The 20,003-nt window shown below is 47.2% G+C and overlaps 4 protein-coding genes across 6 annotated transcripts; 2 read left to right on the top strand and 2 right to left on the bottom strand.

The window, feature by feature from the left end:
- Positions 1 to 43: 43 nt before the first annotated feature.
- LOC6900019 (uncharacterized) lies at positions 44 to 602 on the top strand. Its single transcript, XM_002135348.3, has 2 exons — positions 44 to 155; positions 217 to 602. The coding sequence occupies exons 1-2, from the start codon at positions 144 to 146 to the stop codon at positions 580 to 582; spliced, it is 378 nt and encodes a 125-aa protein (XP_002135384.1). The 5' UTR covers positions 44 to 143; the 3' UTR covers positions 583 to 602.
- A 278-nt stretch (positions 603 to 880) lies between these two features.
- On the bottom strand, positions 881 to 1,560 carry Nplp3 (Neuropeptide-like precursor 3). The gene is made up of 2 exons (XM_001352519.3): positions 1,453 to 1,560; positions 881 to 1,384 (listed from the first exon to the last, which is right to left on the bottom strand). Exons 1-2 carry the CDS (start codon positions 1,462 to 1,464, stop codon positions 1,124 to 1,126), a joined length of 273 nt encoding a protein of 90 aa, XP_001352555.1. The 5' UTR covers positions 1,465 to 1,560; the 3' UTR covers positions 881 to 1,123.
- LOC4812224 (uncharacterized) lies at positions 1,330 to 10,251 on the top strand. 3 transcript variants are annotated; one of them, XM_015188194.2, is made up of 4 exons: positions 1,330 to 1,418; positions 5,311 to 5,343; positions 9,512 to 9,705; positions 9,774 to 10,251. In XM_015188194.2, exons 3-4 carry the CDS (start codon positions 9,694 to 9,696, stop codon positions 10,092 to 10,094), a joined length of 333 nt encoding a protein of 110 aa, XP_015043680.1. In that variant the 5' UTR covers positions 1,330 to 1,418; positions 5,311 to 5,343; positions 9,512 to 9,693; the 3' UTR covers positions 10,095 to 10,251. The 3 variants fall into 3 exon arrangements, with proteins under 3 accessions (XP_015043680.1, XP_033238777.1, XP_033238778.1); XM_033382886.1 differs by lacking the exon at positions 5,311 to 5,343 and having other exon boundaries at positions 1,336 to 1,418; XM_033382887.1 differs by lacking the exons at positions 1,330 to 1,418; positions 5,311 to 5,343 and adding an exon at positions 8,874 to 8,987.
- LOC6900018 (uncharacterized histidine-rich protein DDB_G0274557) lies at positions 3,775 to 5,130 on the bottom strand. Its single transcript, XM_002135347.3, has 2 exons — positions 4,469 to 5,130; positions 3,775 to 4,407 (listed from the first exon to the last, which is right to left on the bottom strand). The coding sequence occupies exons 1-2, from the start codon at positions 4,478 to 4,480 to the stop codon at positions 4,039 to 4,041; spliced, it is 381 nt and encodes a 126-aa protein (XP_002135383.1). The 5' UTR covers positions 4,481 to 5,130; the 3' UTR covers positions 3,775 to 4,038.
- Positions 10,252 to 20,003: the final 9,752 nt, after the last annotated feature.

Here is a 20,003-nt window from a genome sequence, read left to right as displayed (position 1 = left end):
TGTTTTGATTGCCGTCGACTCGAGCGGAGTTTGGTTGGTTCTATAAAAACGGAGTTTGGAGCTCCCAATCATCATCAGTTATCCATCGAATCTTCTCGTGCAAACAAGCAGCAGTCACAGCTACCACAAAATCAACTTCCAAAATGTTCAAATTCGTAAGTTACTTCTGGAAGAAACCTTCCTTTAACTCTATTAACATTTCTCCTTCCCAAAAAGATTGCTATTGTTGCCCTCCTCGTCGCCTCTGTGAGCGCTGGCCTGATCGAGTCCCACCATGTGGTGCATGAGCCCGTCCTCGCTAAGGTTGGAACCGTGGTGCACTCTGCACCTTCGGCTGTCTCCCATCAGAGCATCACCCAGGTGCACAGCAAGTCATACATCCAGCCCGTGGTTGCTCCCGTCCTGAAGACCACCATCCACTCTTCTCCCGCCGTGGCTGTACATGCTGCTCCCGTCGTTCACTCCGTGCCCGTTGTCCACCACGCTGCTCCTGTCGTCCACACCGTTCACGCTGCTCCTCTGGTCCACTCTGTGCCCGTGGTCCATCATGCTGCTCCTCTGGCCTACACCCTGCACCATTAAGGAAGTTCTCTGCACACTCCTGGAAATCTTCATTGTGATAGAATATTTACGATTTTTTTTTTCAATAAATGTTTTTCGTTTCGTCCATAACAAGTTAATCATATAATGTCCTGTTACTAGCAGTTTGATGCAACAAATAGGGATTTCGAATAGGTATTCCTATAGAAGCGGAATACGCGATTTAATGTACATTCTACATGTGTTCTACATGAAATCTACACGTCTCTTCGATGCGATTTTCGTTGCTTACTTTTGGGCTGGACGATAATGGTTCCTTTAAGCCGAGAAAACAAATTGATTTTCGCTCGCTATATCCATACATAACAAGTATGTTTAGGTATTTTATTGCTTGAAATGTATTTTAGTTTGTAAACATTTTTTTGTAATTATTTTTTCTCAACTTTGCTGGTTTGCTTTCTTTATAAACAGTGGACAGGATACTCGTAAACTGGTGAAATATTCCGCAGGAAAATGCTTGAGTTTGAGGAGTGGAAGGAGCCTATGGCGGAGTGGGGTTGATGTGTGGCAGACCTGTGTCCGTTTAACCAATCAAAACGGGGCCATGGATGCCATGGACGCTCTTGAGGACCAGCGGCGAAGGATGTACCTGAGTGATGGCCGCATGGGAGATGGCATGGGGCACAACGCTCACCACATGGGGTCCACCGATGATGGTCGGTCCCCAGATTCCGGGTGCCACCAGACCGCCAGGCCACAGACCAGATGGTGCTGGTTCTGGGACAGGAGCAGGAGCAGGAGCTGGGGCGGCAGCAGCCAGGCTAAGGAGAGCGACGAAAACACACTGCAAATGGACAATGGAGATGGAAGATTAGTTAGTAAGTCCTCCCTCTCAGAGCCTTTTCCACTTACCAGCTTGAACATTTTGTTGTGTCGATGGTTTGTAACGATTTGACATAGAACTGCACTCTCGACTGGCCTATTTATACGAAACAACCAGAACCGCTGCAGTCGAAGCTCTCTAAATGGGTCGCTCCATCGAATCAGATCAGCCAGCAGCACGCCTCTGCACTCTGCTCTGCATTTGGCCCGGCAACTGCAACAGGCAACAAACACGGTCCACGCTCTATGCACAAGCCAAAGCAAACCAATCCAAACCCTTCCGGGGGCAAGTTCTCGTCTTACATGCACCGCCGGCTCGTACAGGTTCTCCCAGTGGCTGTTCTGTTCTGTTCTCCCCCACTTGACTGGCCACCACTCCAAAGCTATTCGATTTCGCCTTATGATTTATGCAATGCAATGCGAGGCGAGACATGTTCTACGAGTGTCGCAGACCCCTTCCTAGCTCCCAACGCCACAGTTCGTGCTATACGGCATACACTTGACACTGCTGCATGAGACGCATGAGACGTCTCACAATTAAGCAGACAAATAAATACTCGTACTCAAGCAAAATATCTACTTAGCAATAGGAGAGTCTCAAAAGAATCGACTAAAGCGGCTTGGCGGCTTGTCGGTTTACTCTGGTTTAGGTTCCCTGCTCTTTGCACTTTCGGCTTGCATAAATTACGTCCCCAAGTTGGCGAAACGGTGATTAATGTGCCTCGCCAGTCCCAGTGGACTCGCCTCGGGGCTCAGCCAATCGCCAGAGATTGGCTCAGATGTTTGTCTTGTGCAATAGTGCGACACTTGCACATCAGCACTTCACCGTCGTCATCGAGAGTCGGCAGCTATTATTGTACCTAATAATATATAGTTGCCATGGGTATCAGCAGGGGGAAGATGTAGCAGCAGTCAGGAATAGAGGAATACAGAAACCGAGAACATATTCTATAGTTAGATATTTTCACATGGATGTGGCATTAAATGTTCTGTAAATGCCTGCTGCTTATGGTCTTGATCTTAAGCTCATGCTTTTATGTAGCAGAAAAAGGTTTGTTCAATGGAAAATGTAGAAAATCGACTCTTAATCAGTTCTCAAGCATCTAATGCCCAACACTGCTAGTGTGACCGTGCCACCACTTCCTCTCGGGGTCTCCACTTCACCTTTTTCTCCATTTGTTTACGTACATTTAACGAGCTACCGAATCACGTGCCTGAGAAATCACTCAAAGACCGCAGTCACCTTGCCAAATAAATTATTTATTTATTTTATTTTGCTTGCCTCGTTTGCCGGTCAGCGAACCATGGAATCGAGCAGAAATTGCCCAAAACAATAACCGATTTGCGGCTAATTTAACCGATGAAAAGACAAGCCCAAAACAGAAACCGAATAGTTTTTCAGGGTTACGGCGAGCTTGTAGACTTGATTGATATTGATTTTGATTTGTTTTTAATACACCAAACAAGGAAGCATTACAAAAAAAAAAAAAAAATAAAACAGAGGCTTAGTTCTTAGCTATGGGAATGAATAAATAGCATGATCGTGAATCACAAATGATCCCCCTTGACTACGCCTCTACGCCACTACCGAACCCATGAACTATTAAATTTATTACAAATTGGCAATTTCTAATTGATGTTTATGTCACATTAAGTGCTTGCGACTCTCATTAGCTTATTCTTATGGCAATGTTTGTCGATTCAGTTGATTCTGAATGGGAATAATCGCTGTGCGGAACCAGTGTTTGCTGTGTGGGGTTAAAAATACACGTACTCGTACTTGTACTCGTGCCTGGGGCAATTTGCATTTGCTTATGCAAAAAGTTGTGTAAATTGCAAAAGCACAAAAGATTTGAACTTGAACAGCGTAGCCAGCCCAGCCCTTCAGGCCTTCAGGATGTGCTTACAAAACCGAATCATTTGCAACAGAAGTGGCAGGCAGCATTAACCATTTATCACTTCGCTTGGCCAACACCTCTGCTCCCCCATCCCCATCTCCGTCCAGGGAGCGAGCTAGTCCGCAGGCAGCACATGTGCTTATGCACTGATTTGCATAACACAGAAAATGCATTTGCTTGCCACATGAAGAGGCAACGTGTCACCATTGTCGCCATGGGAAATGTGCCATTCAATCCATCCCATCCCAAAGCTGTCTGTCGATGTCTGTCTCTGCTGGTGTGGTGTGGTTTGTCTGTCTGGTCTGTCAGCGTTAAAGTATCGAATGGTTTTTTCGGTTGATGGTGATTACATGCTAATTATGTCACCCGCTTTAGGGAAATATTTTATGCGGTTGCACGAATAAGCCCTCATTTAGACGAGAGTCGGACGTCACTGCGCGTATCCATTACAGAGACATATTTTCAATTTAGATATTGTATCTTGTATCTTTTATATACACATAATCAACACTAATATAGACAGAGGGAGTAGCATATCCATCCAGCAGTTTGCATCGCAATCAGCAGTCGATACACACATACATCACAGCATCCATCATCATTCATGATTAGCAGTAGCAGTATCGTATCTGTAGCATCCTATTCGTTCTTCGTTCCTTGTTCTCAGTTTTCATTCATCATTCGCGATCATTCAGCAGTCAGAGTGGCGGTGCGGCGATCAGTGGAGATGGTAGTCGTGGAAGTCATGGAAGTCATGGTGATGGTGCAGATGGAACGGATCGTACGGGTGATAGGCCTTGAAGATGGGAGCCGGGTGGTAGGCCTTGATGATGGGGGGATGCACCACAGTCTTCACCAACGTAGGCAGCACCACCGGCTTGATGATGTGATGGGGCACGCTGTGCACCACCGTGGAGCTCTGGTGGGAGACGGCGGCGGGCAGGTGCACGATCTTGGCCACATGGAGGGGCTCCACATGGTGGTGGTGGTGCGGGTACAGCGGGTATTCCGGATAGTGGTGATGGTGTCCGTGCAGGTAGCCAGGACGTGCTGCGGCCAGGGCGCACATGGAAAGAAGCGACAGTAGCTATAGGCGAAAGGATGGAATCCTTTTAGTTAGTTATCCTTAGAGAGGGGCGCATCCTTACCAGTTTCATCATGCTGTGGGTGGGTAATCCTTGGTGGTGGGTCTCGGCGACTTGCTGCTTGCAACTGATGCCACTCAATGGTGCAGCGGTGTCTTTTATTCACTTGCCACCTTACACCGCCGGCTACCTACCCACCGCCAACAGCTGGCATCTATGCCACAGATGCAGATGCTCTCGTTGCTGCAACTGCACAAGCTCCCAACTCCAGTCGCCTCGTTGCCATATCCGTTGACGCTGCCGGCTGCGACTTCAATGTTGTGGAACTTGGGTTTTTGCATCCGCAGTTGCCGTTGTAATTGCACCTCGTTTCGTTTACATTTCAATTGTTGTTGGTGCCAGTGCTGCTGCTGCAACTGCTGCTGCTGCTGCTGTCTGCCGTCTGCCTTTTCGCATAGAGTTTTGTCAAACGCCGCATTGTTCGACTCGCTTCGTGTCTGCGACGATCCATCCATCCATCCATCGACCCCTTTCAATCCAAAGCGCTGAACTCTGCCTTGCTGGGGGTTCAATCTGGTGTCAGTTCAATCCAGCTATGCTCTTGGTTTGATGCTCTTCCTTTTGAAAGTCCGTTAGATTGATATTTGTGTCCTAACAGGGAATATTTTGTTAAAATTACTCATTGTTTACCTTTCACTCACCTTAGTTAACAGCGATATGCTATTAGCATAATTATCATGTAATTAACATATGATACATCGATACCAGCTATCGCCCTTGAACTGTTATCGGTAATATTAACATATGATGTATCGATATCAGATTAAGGTTTACATAAGCTCAAAGCTCTTCTTCTTCTGTTACAAAGCCATTGTCACAGCTAATATACCTCATTATTTTTTCAGAGTGCCGTGTTTGTGTGTTTTCATTCGTTTCTGGTAAGTTTTATAATAATATCCCAGCGATTGTGCTGTTCTCGATGTTTGTCTACAGCAATTGGCAATGGTAATTGTTGCTGCTTCTGCTTATGCTGCAGATTAGCCTGGCAGCTCGCTTGCTCCGTTAGACTGCAGGCTGCAGCATACCAATGTGCTTCGATGTGTGTGTGTGCTTGTGTTTGTGTAATCTATGCCACTATTGTGACCTTCACTTGTTCAACCTGCAAATGGTTGTTGGTTTTTCTGTATTGTATGTATTTTTTTTTCGGGCTTTCTGCATTTTTTCCTCGTGTATTTTTTGGTCAGCGGAAATTCACACTTGGCAATTTAATTGTTCCGTTCTTATGTTCCACTGTTCTACTGATTTTGTCTTGCAAATTAGTTGTGTGCCGTGTTGTGTGTGTCTATGTTATCTTTTCTTTTTGTCTGTGAATGTGCCATAAAAAATGGCTCGGCTCGTATCTCGGGTCTCTGTGTGAGAATTGAGATCTACTCGAAGATACATGGTTGTGTGTATGTTTTTGCCTGGCTTCATTTGTCTGCCATTGATTGTGATATTTAAGGCTTCCAAGTGTGCCCTGTCATCGACTGGAAAAGTTCATGAACGGCAGCGGAATGAGCAGCAGTGGAAGCTCCGTTCTCCGTTTTCCTCGCTCCGCTCCATGGCAAACTAGAACACTCGACTTTAAGCGGGCTTCGAGCACGAGCTCATTAGAATGCCGTTTGATATTTTGACAGGCAACACAACCTCCGCAAGTGCTGAAATGTCAGCTTGGAGAATCGGCTCGGCCGAGTGGTCGAGTCGTAAATTAATCATGATTTGCATTCAGCCTGGCAAATATTTGCACAACAATTCGCGGCAGTCTCCCTGGTTGCCCAGTCTCCCGGTCTCCAGGTCTCCAGTCAGAGCACTAGCACTCCCCAAAAAAGCAGAAACCCAAAGAAAACGAAACGAAAATGAATTCAATTGCCTGGCTTATCTGGACCAGGAAGCACTGCATCTGCATCTGCAGCGAAACTAGTTGCAGCGTGTTGCAAGCGGCGCCCAGATCTGCTTTGGGAGGGGCCGGACCCTAGCTTCGATTCAGTTCAGTGGGTTAGTAGGGGCTACGGCTGCCCATAATAATTGTCGGCAGTCCGTGACAGCAATCTTCGCTATGGCATCTCTTCGGCATCACAGATATGTATGTTTTTTCAATGTTAATGCAATTAAATTCTGAGTTAGGCGATCAGGCAACGACCAAGTCCAAGCATCCGCTGACGCAGTGCCTCCAATTGGAAGCCGATGGCATAGCAGAGAATGCCGCAGCCAAATTGATGGACACATCTGACCTTAGCCGAACAGTGGACACTTGGCCACGCGGCCACGCGGCCACCTGCCGCCGATCGCACATTGAGTATACGCCAGAGTGGCCGCCACTTCATGCTGAGACCTGCTGGAACGTAATTACTCGAGGGGGTAAAGTCTTGAAATGAATTTTCTATATGCAAGCAAGCACCTTTTACGAGTATTATTATGGTCGCTCTACTTGCCTGCCCCAGCGGGCGCCGTTGCAGTTGCAGTTGTAGTTGCAGCTGCAGCACATTTCTCACCCGTTTCCATTTGCGTAATGCTCCTTTTAGCCAGAGCAACAGACCAACTCCCTGACTGACTGACTGACTCACTGACTGACTGACTGCCGCTTGGCGGATCTGACATCTGAGTGAACTGTGCCAAAACAGAGTTCCAAAATATCCAGGACAGGTCGCCTCAATCTTTGGCCGAAAAGTTTGGCAACTGCAGCCACTCGCTGGCAAGCGCCAGAGCACTTCGAACCCCCCAAAAACATATTCAATTTCATGCAACATAATGGCCATCTAATTTGGGGTCTTGATTGGTGTGTTACTTGCGATGGCAGGAATGCTTTTGTGCTTAAAGTTTATGGATAACTAAATGGGTTTGTGGGATGGGAAAAGGAAAGGAATGATTAGAGTGGAAATATATTTACTTAGAGGGTTGTTAATTAGGTTTGTTCATAAAAGAACAAGAGCCGAACGTTCTACTTCATTGCCTCTTTGGTATTTGGCTCATTTGACTTATTTTTTCCACCTGAATAGCACTCATTACTTCCTCATCTAAAAATTACTTGTATTGCTTACAATTTCATTCAGTTTCCCGATTCTGTACATTCGTTTCTATAACGACCTTCGAGGCAATTAACTCTAGAATAATGACAAAGACAATTGGAGAACTGAAAAACCCACCGACGGACAGAGAAGTGATGACGTCTTTTAAACTGTCAACATCATGTTCTTTCTCCGATATGTAATTGATCTTTAAGCGCGGCTTAATTGTGGTTCATTATACCCAGTTCCACTGAGATCAACGCGAATCGGATTTAATTAATAGCGAAATTGAGTTTGGTGCTAAGCGCCATCGATAAGGGGTAATCGAGAGCCACGGTCTCGAGAGCTGGGGAACTGGTTCCCTCCATGATAATTGGCCACAATATCTCGCTGTTGTTGCTATTGTTCGTGTTATGCAATGCAGAGGCAGAGGCAGAACTGTCACTTAGCAGCCGTAAGGTGGCCACAAGGCGTACATTACCCCCAGACAACACACCGAACAAGATCCCAGAGGAGATACTACCAAAGAGGTGGCTGGAGGTTCGCGGAGGTTTGCGGAGGTTGGGACACCGCACAGCACAACACAAACAGAGCCCGGATATGGCCAAGGAATTTACCTGAAATAGAAATCTATTAAAAGTCGCTCAAGAATTTCGGCTAACAAAGCCATTCGATGCGGAGCAGGCCGAAACAGATCGGAGGTAAGGGAGTTGTGTCGCCAGATCGAAACGAAACGAAGCGAAGCATTCATTAATCATGCTAAAAACTGCTGACAAATCACCATAACGGCGGCCAATACTCGCACAACTCTACTTGAACCAACACAACGAAAGTACAGTTGTGCTCGCGTCGCAATGTGTGTGTGTGTGGTGTGTGCGCCTGCGCAAAAGACACTTGGGCAATCGCAATCGATGTTTGCTTATTACACAAAGCGGAACTCCAGAGCCCGACCCAGAGACCAGTCCCGAGACCTGAGACCCGAGACCGAGCGCTGTTCTATAGTATGTGGGTTGGGTTATCGCTCGCTCGCTCGTACTATATAGGCATTGTTATGCCAGACAATTGCAATCCAAGATTAGCATAACCAGAAACTGGTATCCAGAAAGGAAAGGAGTCTTGGAGCTGCCCAAAGGGGAATAATCACAGTTCCAGTATGTTGGGACTCAAGGGAACAATAATACGTACAGAATGAAGAATGAATGAGAACTCTCTGAAAGCAACAGTGGATATAATAACATGACAAACTTGTTTTGGTTGTTCTGGCTGAAAATATGAAGAAATTCATTTTCATTTCGTTCAGCATTTGCCGGCTGGCCTACGTGAGGGGCCCACAAATTAGCCCCCAACTTTGTCCACATTCCTTTCTCAATCTCTGACGATTACCGCCTGCGATGGCCTTCTTTGAGTCGGAGACGTGGTTCCGACCATGAAAGATACACTCGTACACTCGTACACGCAAGTGCGTTCGTTCACATTGAACTTGGGCCACTTTTGGGGCCTGGTGTGTCTGGTGTGGCTGCTGTGCGTGCGTGTCGCAGGTATGAAATACAAGTGCGAGTACAAGACATTTTCACGGTCAACTTTGAGGAAAATGACAGAGCGAACAGCATTTTTGCGACGACTTTGGCTGGCAGAGAAGTGATGCAAGTGCTGGCCGCTGACCGACTGCCCGAGTGGGCCAAATGGTCAGCATGGACTAGCGCAATACCAGACGGCAACGGCAATAGCAACAGCAAGAGCCAAGACACTTTATTTTGACTGGTTTGTTGTTTTTTTTTTTTGCAACCTAATGGGGTCCGAAGTCTTTGGCGGACAGTGGGCAGTGGCCAGTGGGCAGGGGACTTGGGCGGGGTTTTGAAAACCGTAACCGAAGACAAAGGCGAATCAGCTGCTGTTGCACATGCAAACTTTGCCACTTGGCGCCTCCCTGGCCCCACTCTGCTCTGCTCTCTGGAGTGTTCGCTGCCGTTGGCGTTATTTTTCAGCTTTTCTTAACGATGGCGAAGGTGGAAAAACGAAATACAACAAAAAATTATTATTATTGTGTTTTCTGCACTTTTAGATTCGGTTTTTCTTCTTGACGTGACGGCTGCTGCACATGGTTGGATTCGGATTCGGATTTTGGGAGTATAAAAGCCGGCGCGGATTTGGAGTATGCAACACAACCCAGCGAGGCGTCCACACAGACCCACAGTTCATACTTCAGCCAATAGCTAGCGCTTCAGAATCGCAAGGATTAGCAAAATGCACAAGTTGGTAAGTCGATCAATCCCTCCCTAAGCTCTTCTCGGTTTCTCCTTCTCACCATCACCCGCTGCTTTCAGGTGGTGTTCTTCGCTCTGCTCGCCGTGGTTGCTGCCCGTCCGGGTTACCTGGGTTTGGACCCCTGGAGCTATGCCGCTCCTGCGATCCATTATGAGCCGGCCCTGGCCAAGGTGGGCGCCATCGTGAAGACCATTCCCAGTGCTGTATCCCACCAGAGCATTAGCCAGGTGCACAGCTCGGCCCACATCATCCAGCCGATTGTGGCTCCGGTCCTGAAGACCTACTCTGCCCCCATCATCAAGACCTACGCGGCTCCGGCTCTGCACACAACACTCCTGTCGCCCTCGTGGGCCGGCCATGGCTGGGCCCCATCCTGGTAAAGTGATCCCGTCGACATTCGGGACGGCAGTGCGTGGGCTAGCAACTACTCCCCAGATCCAATGGAAATTGTCCTTCTCTTTCCTTTAATGTTGTCTTTCCTTCATTCTTTCACGTTTTGACTGATGTAAATAAATCCATGTTTCATGCTCAGAAAAACCTTCGGTATTTTATTCATGTATGCGGATCATCTTCCTTGCAAAGGACATTGCAGGAGCGGATCTCGACCGTGGGTTTGTATGTCTGGTGGCGAAGAAGCAGGGGCGCTCAGAATTGTCCAGATCGACTAAAAATGACGATGGAATGGATGTCCTTTTTTCAGGCGTCAATCGGCAGGACTCTCCCGGTCACGAAAAGACATGCCACGCCCCGATTGGCCGCCCTACAGTCGAGATATAGCATACAGAAGAAACCAGTATTTGCATGATGTGCAAATCCAAAGTTTCCGAAGGCTATATCTCAGACAACTAGGGCCAGATCGGGGCAGGACCAACTTCCCCAGGATCGGGAGGATCCAGACTGTCGAACGGCATCAAAATCTCGACTAAAAAAACGGGGCCGATTTTTGGCAATTTCAATGATGGTTAATCATGATTTTTTGCGAAAATCGTGATGGAATGGATGTCCTTTTTTCAGGTGTCAATCGGTTGGCAGGACTCTCCCGATCACGAAAAGACATGCCACGCCCCGATTGGCCGCCGTATAGCTGACATATAGCTTGCAGAAGAAACCAGTATTATCTTCGGAAGGCTATATCTCAGACAAAAAGGGCCAGATCGGGGCAGGACCAACTTTCCCAGGATCGGGAGGATCCAGACTGTCGAACGGCATCAAAATCTCGACTAAAAAAACGGGGCCGATTTTTGGCAATTTCAATGATGGTTACATCATGATTTTTTGCGAAAATCGTGATGGAATGGATGTCCTTTTTTCAGGTGTCAATCGGTTGGCAGGACTCTCCCGATCACGAAAAGACATGCCACGCCCCGATTGGCCGCCGTATAGCTGACATATAGCTTGCAGAAGAAACCAGTATTATCTTCGGAAGGCTATATCTCAGACAAAAAGGGCCAGATCGGGGCAGGACCAACTTTCCCAGGATCGGGAGGATCCAGACTGTCGAACGGCATCAAAATCTCGAATAAAAAAACGGGGCCGATTTTTGGCAATTTCAATGATGGTTATTACATCATGATTTTTTGCGAAAATCGTGATGGAATGGATGTCCTTTTTTCAGGTGTCAATCGGTTGGCAGGACTCTCCCGATCACGAAAAGACATGCCACGCCCCGATCGGCCGCCCTTCAGCCGAGATATAGCGTACAGAAGAAACCAGTATTTGCACGATGTGCAAATCCTTATCTTCGGAAGGCTATATCTCAGACAACTAGGGCCAGATCGGGGCAGGACCAACTTTCCCAGGATCGGGAGGGTCCAGACTGTCGAACGGCATCAAAATCTCGACTAAAAAAACGGGGCCGATTTTTGGCAATTTCAATGATGGTTACATCATGATTTTTTGCGAAAATCGTGATGGAATGGATGTCCTTTTTTCAGGTGCCAATCGGTTGGCAGGACTCTCCCGATCACGAAAAGACATGCCACGCCCCGATCGGCCGCCCTTCAGCCGAGATATAGCGTACAGAAGAAACCAGTATTTGCACGATGTGCAAATCCTTATCTTCGGAAGGCTATATCTCAGACAACTAGGGCCAGATCGGGGCAGGACCAACTTTCCCAGGATCGGGAGGGTCCAGACTGTCGAACGGCATCAAAATCTCGACTAAAAAAACGGGGCCGATTTTTGGCAATTTCAATGATGGTTACATCATGATTTTTTGCGAAAATCGTGATGGAATGGATGTCCTTTTTTCAGGTGTCAATCGGTTGGCAGGACTCTCCCGATCACGAAAAGACATGCCACGCCCCGATTGGCCGCCGTATAGCTGACATATAGCTTGCAGAAGAAACCAGTATTATCTTCGGAAGGCTATATCTCAGACAAAAAGGGCCAGATCGGGGCAGGACCAACTTTCCCAGGATCGGGAGGATCCAGACTGTCGAACGGCATCAAAATCTCGAATAAAAAAACGGGGCCGATTTTTGGCAATTTCAATGATGGTTATTACATCATGATTTTTTGCGAAAATCGTGATGGAATGGATGTCCTTTTTTCAGGTGTCAATCGGTTGGCAGGACTCTCCCGATCACGAAAAGACATGCCACGCCCCGATCGGCCGCCCTTCAGCCGAGATATAGCGTACAGAAGAAACCAGTATTTGCACGATGTGCAAATCCTTATCTTCGGAAGGCTATATCTCAGACAACTAGGGCCAGATCGGGGCAGGACCAACTTTCCCAGGATCGGGAGGGTCCAGACTGTCGAACGGCATCAAAATCTCGACTAAAAAAACGGGGCCGATTTTTGGCAATTTCAATGATGGTTACATCATGATTTTTTGCGAAAATCGTGATGGAATGGATGTCCTTTTTTCAGGTGTCAATCGGTTGGCAGGACTCTCCCGATCACGAAAAGACATGCCACGCCCCGATTGGCCGCCGTATAGCTGACATATAGCTTGCAGAAGAAACCAGTATTATCTTCGGAAGGCTATATCTCAGACAAAAAGGGCCAGATCGGGGCAGGACCAACTTTCCCAGGATCGGGAGGATCCAGACTGTCGAACGGCATCAAAATCTCGACTAAAAAAACGGGGCCGATTTTTGGCAATTTCAATGATGGTTATTACATCATGATTTTTTGCGAAAATCGTGATGGAATGGATGTCCTTTTTTCAGGTGTCAATCGGTTGGCAGGACTCTCCCGATCACGAAAAGACATGCCACGCCCCGATTGGCCGCCGTATAGCTGACATATAGCTTGCAGAAGAAACCAGTATTATCTTCGGAAGGCTATATCTCAGACAAAAAGGGCCAGATCGGGGCAGGACCAACTTTCCCAGGATCGGGAGGATCCAGACTGTCGAACGGCATCAAAATCTCGACTAAAAAAACGGGGCCGATTTTTGGCAATTTCAATGATGGTTATTACATCATGATTTTTTGCGAAAATCGTGATGGAATGGATGTCCTTTTTTCAGGTGTCAATCGGTTGGCAGGACTCTCCCGATCACGAAAAGACATGCCACGCCCCGATTGGCCGCCGTATAGCTGACATATAGCTTGCAGAAGAAACCAGTATTATCTTCGGAAGGCTATATCTCAGACAAAAAGGGCCAGATCGGGGCAGGACCAACTTTCCCAGGATCGGGAGGATCCAGACTGTCGAACGGCATCAAAATCTCGACTAAAAAAACGGGGCCGATTTTTGGCAATTTCAATGATGGTTACATCATGATTTTTTGCGAAAATCGTGATGGAATGGATGTCCTTTTTTCAGGTGTCAATCGGTTGGCAGGACTCTCCCGATCACGAAAAGACATGCCACGCCCCGATTGGCCGCCGTATAGCTGACATATAGCTTGCAGAAGAAACCAGTATTATCTTCGGAAGGCTATATCTCAGACAAAAAGGGCCAGATCGGGGCAGGACCAACTTTCCCAGGATCGGGAGGGTCCAGACTGTCGAACGGCATCAAAATCTCGACTAAAAAAACGGGGCCGATTTTTGGCAATTTCAATGATGGTTACATCATGATTTTTTGCGAAAATCGTGATGGAATGGATGTCCTTTTTTCAGGTGCCAATCGGTTGGCAGGACTCTCCCGATCACGAAAAGACATGCCACGCCCTGATCGGCCGCCCTACAGTCGAGATATAGCATACAGAAGAAACCAGTATTTGCATGATGTGCAAATCCAAAGCTATAGATGAAGACTATATCTCAGACAACTAGGGCCAGATCGGGGCAGGACCAACTTTCCCAGGATCGGGAGGGTCCAGACTGTCGAACGGCATCAAAATCTCGACTAAAAAACGGGGCCGATTTTTGGCAATTTCAATGATGGTTACATCATGATTTTTTGCGAAAATCGTGATGGAATGGATGTCCTTTTTTCAGGTGTCAATCGGTTGGCAGGACTCTCCCGATCACGAAAAGACATGCCACGCCCCGATTGGCCGCCGTATAGCTGACATATAGCTTGCAGAAGAAACCAGTATTATCTTCGGAAGGCTATATCTCAGACAAAAAGGGCCAGATCGGGGCAGGACCAACTTTCCCAGGATCGGGAGGGTCCAGACTGTCGAACGGCATCAAAATCTCGACTAAAAAAACGGGGCCGATTTTTGGCAATTTCAATGATGGTTACATCATGATTTTTTGCGAAAATCGTGATGGAATGGATGTCCTTTTTTCAGGTGTCAATCGGTTGGCAGGACTCTCCCGATCACGAAAAGACATGCCACGCCCCGATCGGCCGCCCTTCAGCCGAGATATAGCGTACAGAAGAAACCAGTATTTGCACGATGTGCAAATCCTTATCTTCGGAAGGCTATATCTCAGACAACTAGGGCCAGATCGGGGCAGGACCAACTTTCCCAGGATCGGGAGGGTCCAGACTGTCGAACGGCATCAAAATCTCGACTAAAAAAACGGGGCCGATTTTTGGCAATTTCAATGATGGTTACATCATGATTTTTTGCGAAAATCGTGATGGAATGGATGTCCTTTTTTCAGGTGTCAATCGGTTGGCAGGACTCTCCCGATCACGAAAAGACATGCCACGCCCCGATTGGCCGCCGTATAGCTGACATATAGCTTGCAGAAGAAACCAGTATTATCTTCGGAAGGCTATATCTCAGACAAAAAGGGCCAGATCGGGGCAGGACCAACTTTCGCAGGATCGGGAGGATCCAGACTGTCGAACGGCATCAAAATCTCGACTAAAAAAACGGGGCCGATTTTTGGCAATTTCAATGATGGTTACATCATGATTTTTTGCGAAAATCGTGATGGAATGGATGTCCTTTTTTCAGGTGCCAATCGGTTGGCAGGACTCTCCCGATCACGAAAAGACATGCCACGCCCTGATCGGCCGCCCTACAGTCGAGATATAGCATACAGAAGAAACCAGTATTTGCATGATGTGCAAATCCAAAGCTATAGATGAAGACTATATCTCAGACAACTAGGGCCAGATCGGGGCAGGACCAACTTTCCCAGGATCGGGAGGGTCCAGACTGTCGAACGGCATCAAAATCTCGACTAAAAAAACGGGGCCGATTTTTGGCAATTTCAATGATGGTTACATCATGATTTTTTGCGAAAATCGTGATGGAATGGATGTCCTTTTTTCAGGTGTCAATCGGTTGGCAGGACTCTCCCGATCACGAAAAGACATGCCACGCCCCGATTGGCCGCCGTATAGCTGACATATAGCTTGCAGAAGAAACCAGTATTATCTTCGGAAGGCTATATCTCAGACAAAAAGGGCCAGATCGGGGCAGGACCAACTTTCCCAGGATCGGGAGGATCCAGACTGTCGAACGGCATCAAAATCTCGACTAAAAAAACGGGGCCGATTTTTGGCAATTTCAATGATGGTTATTACATCATGATTTTTTGCGAAAATCGTGATGGAATGGATGTCCTTTTTTCAGGTGTCAATCGGTTGGCAGGACTCTCCCGATCACGAAAAGACATGCCACGCCCCGATTGGCCGCCGTATAGCTGACATATAGCTTGCAGAAGAAACCAGTATTATCTTCGGAAGGCTATATCTCAGACAAAAAGGGCCAGATCGGGGCAGGACCAACTTTCCCAGGATCGGGAGGATCCAGACTGTCGAACGGCATCAAAATCTCGACTAAAAAAACGGGGCCGATTTTTGGCAATTTCAATGATGGTTACATCATGATTTTTTGCGAAAATCGTGATGGAATGGATGTCCTTTTTTCAGGTGCCAATCGGTTGGCAGGACTCTCCCGATCACGAAAAGACATGCCACGCCCTGATCGGCCGCCCTACAGTCGAGATATAGCATACAGAAGAAACCAGTATTTGCATGATGTGCAAATCCAAAGCTATAGATGAAGACTATATCTCAGACAACTAGGGCCAGATCGGGGCAGGACCAACTTTCGCAGGATCGGGAGGATCCAGACTGTCGAACGGCATCAAAATCTCGACTAAAAAAACGGGGCCGATTTTTGGCAATTTCAATGATGGTTACATCATGATTTTTTGCGAAAATCGTGATGGAATGGATGTCCTTTTTTCAGGTGCCAATCGGTTGGCAGGACTCTCCCGATCACGAAAAGACATGCCACGCCCTGATCGGCCGCCCTACAGTCGAGATATAGCATACAGAAGAAACCAGTATTTGCATGATGTGCAAATCCAAAGCTATAGATGAAGACTATATCTCAGACAACTAGGGCCAGATCGGGGCAGGACCAACTTTCGCAGGATCGGGAGGGTCCAGACTGTCGAACGGCATCAAAATCTCGACTAAAAAACGGGGCCGATTTTTGGCAATTTCAATGATGGTTACATCATGATTTTTTGCGAAAATCGTGATGGAATGGATGTCCTTTTTTCAGGTGTCAATCGGTTGGCAGGACTCTCCCGATCACGAAAAGACATGCCACGCCCCGATCGGCCGCCCTTCAGCCGAGATATAGCGTACAGAAGAAACCAGTATTTGCACGATGTGCAAATCCTTATCTTCGGAAGGCTATATCTCAGACAACTAGGGCCAGATCGGGGCAGGACCAACTTTCCCAGGATCGGGAGGGTCCAGACTGTCGAACGGCATCAAAATCTCGACTAAAAAACGGGGCCGATTTTTGGCAATTTCAATGATGGTTACATCATGATTTTTTGCGAAAATCGTGATGGAATGGATGTCCTTTTTTCAGGTGTCAATCGGTTGGCAGGACTCTCCCGATCACGAAAAGACATGCCACGCCCCGATTGGCCGCCGTATAGCTGACATATAGCTTGCAGAAGAAACCAGTATTATCTTCGGAAGGCTATATCTCAGACAAAAAGGGCCAGATCGGGGCAGGACCAACTTTCGCAGGATCGGGAGGATCCAGACTGTCGAACGGCATCAAAATCTCGACTAAAAAAACGGGGCCGATTTTTGGCAATTTCAATGATGGTTACATCATGATTTTTTGCGAAAATCGTGATGGAATGGATGTCCTTTTTTCAGGTGCCAATCGGTTGGCAGGACTCTCCCGATCACGAAAAGACATGCCACGCCCCGATCGGCCGCCCTTCAGCCGAGATATAGCGTACAGAAGAAACCAGTATTTGCACGATGTGCAAATCCTTATCTTCGGAAGGCTATATCTCAGACAACTAGGGCCAGATCGGGGCAGGACCAACTTTCCCAGGATCGGGAGGGTCCAGACTGTCGAACGGCATCAAAATCTCGACTAAAAAACGGGGCCGATTTTTGGCAATTTCAATGATGGTTACATCATGATTTTTTGCGAAAATCGTGATGGAATGGATGTCCTTTTTTCAGGTGTCAATCGGTTGGCAGGACTCTCCCGATCACGAAAAGACATGCCACGCCCCGATTGGCCGCCGTATAGATGACATATAGCTTGCAGAAGAAACCAGTATTATCTTCGGAAGGCTATATCTCAGACAAAAAGGGCCAGATCGGGGCAGGACCAACTTTCGCAGGATCGGGAGGATCCAGACTGTCGAACGGCATCAAAATCTCGACTAAAAAAACGGGGCCGATTTTTGGCAATTTCAATGATGGTTACATCATGATTTTTTGCGAAAATCGTGATGGAATGGATGTCCTTTTTTCAGGTGCCAATCGGTTGGCAGGACTCTCCCGATCACGAAAAGACATGCCACGCCCTGATCGGCCGCCCTACAGTCGAGATATAGCGTACAGAAGAAACCAGTATTTGCACGATGTGCAAATCCTTATCTTCGGAAGGCTATATCTCAGACAACTAGGGCCAGATCGGGGCAGGACCAACTTTCCCAGGATCGGGAGGGTCCAGACTGTCGAACGGCATCAAAATCTCGACTAAAAAACGGGGCCGATTTTTGGCAATTTCAATGATGGTTACATCATGATTTTTTGCGAAAATCGTGATGGAATGGATGTCCTTTTTTCAGGTGTCAATCGGTTGGCAGGACTCTCCCGATCACGAAAAGACATGCCACGCCCCGATTGGCCGCCGTATAGATGACATATAGCTTGCAGAAGAAACCAGTATTATCTTCGGAAGGCTATATCTCAGACAAAAAGGGCCAGATCGGGGCAGGACCAACTTTCGCAGGATCGGGAGGATCCAGACTGTCGAACGGCATCAAAATCTCGACTAAAAAAACGGGGCCGATTTTTGGCAATTTCAATGATGGTTACATCATGATTTTTTGCGAAAATCGTGATGGAATGGATGTCCTTTTTTCAGGTGCCAATCGGTTGGCAGGACTCTCCCGATCACGAAAAGACATGCCACGCCCTGATCGGCCGGCCTACAGTCGAGATATAGCATACAGAAGAAACCAGTATTTGCATGATGTGCAAATCCAAAGCTATAGATGAAGACTATATCTCAGACAACTAGGGCCAGATCGGGGCAGGACCAACTTTCGCAGGATCGGGAGGATCCAGACTGTCGAACGGCATCAAAATCTCGACTAAAAAAACGGGGCCGATTTTTGGCAATTTCAATGATGGTTACATCATTATTTTTTGCGAAAATCGTGATGGAATGGATGTCCTTTTTTCAGGTGCCAATCGGTTGGCAGGACTCTCCCGATCACGAAAAGACATGCCACGCCCCGATCGGCCGCCCTTCAGCCGAGATATAGCGTACAGAAGAAACCAGTATTTGCACGATGTGCAAATCCTTATCTTCGGAAGGCTATATCTCAGACAACTAGGGCCAGATCGGGGCAGGACCAACTTTCCCAGGATCGGGAGGGTCCAGACTGTCGAACGGCATCAAAATCTCGACTAAAAAACGGGGCCGATTTTTGGCAATTTCAATGATGGTTACATCATGATTTTTTGCGAAAATCGTGATGGAATGGATGTCCTTTTTTCAGGTGTCAATCGGTTGGCAGGACTCTCCCGATCACGAAAAGACATGCCACGCCCCGATTGGCCGCCGTATAGCTGACATATAGCTTGCAGAAGAAACCAGTATTATCTTCGGAAGGCTATATCTCAGACAAAAAGGGCCAGATCGGGGCAGGACCAACTTTCGCAGGATCGGGAGGATCCAGACTGTCGAACGGCATCAAAATCTCGACTAAAAAAACGGGGCCGATTTTTGGCAATTTCAATGATGGTTACATCATGATTTTTTGCGAAAATCGTGATGGAATGGATGTCCTTTTTTCAGGTGCCAATCGGTTGGCAGGACTCTCCCGATCACGAAAAGACATGCCACGCCCCGATCGGCCGCCCTACAGTCGAGATATAGCTTACAGAAGAAACCAGTGTTTGCATGATATGCAAATCTATATCTTCGGCTATATCTCCCTGCCATGGCTTCCTGTGAAAATCCTTGCTTTTATAGAGTCTTTTTTAAGGATCATATCCTTTCCTAATACAAATTATTTTATTTTCTCCGCTATTTGAGGCTTGATATGGAACGATTGACAACAACAACAAACATCCCCGATAGAATCCTTATCAAGGATCAACGACATGTTCCTCACTCATACATACTTACTTTGCTCCACCATTTCTCATAAAATCGGAATGTACTACGCCTCCTTGTGATCGAGAGAATCTTCCTGATCGCTTAGAGGCATAAAGGACAACAAGGATAATGCCTGTTTAACTTTTAATCGCTATAACTCCACCATTTCTCATGCGATCTGGAAGTGCCACGACTTCTCGTAGTCGGGAGAATGTCCTCGATCGATTAAAGCCAGGGATATTCCGTTTTCAGCGTTATTTTCAAACCTATCCTTTTGACCTCCCCATTCATAGTAGTTTCCGATATCCCAATACCC

This window comes from Drosophila pseudoobscura, chromosome X, assembly GCF_009870125.1.
Source record: "Drosophila pseudoobscura strain MV-25-SWS-2005 chromosome X, UCI_Dpse_MV25, whole genome shotgun sequence".
Taxonomy (NCBI): Eukaryota; Metazoa; Arthropoda; class Insecta; order Diptera; family Drosophilidae; genus Drosophila; species Drosophila pseudoobscura.
The sequence above is the reverse complement of the archived record's forward strand: the minus strand, read 5'-3'. Positions and strand labels throughout refer to the sequence as shown.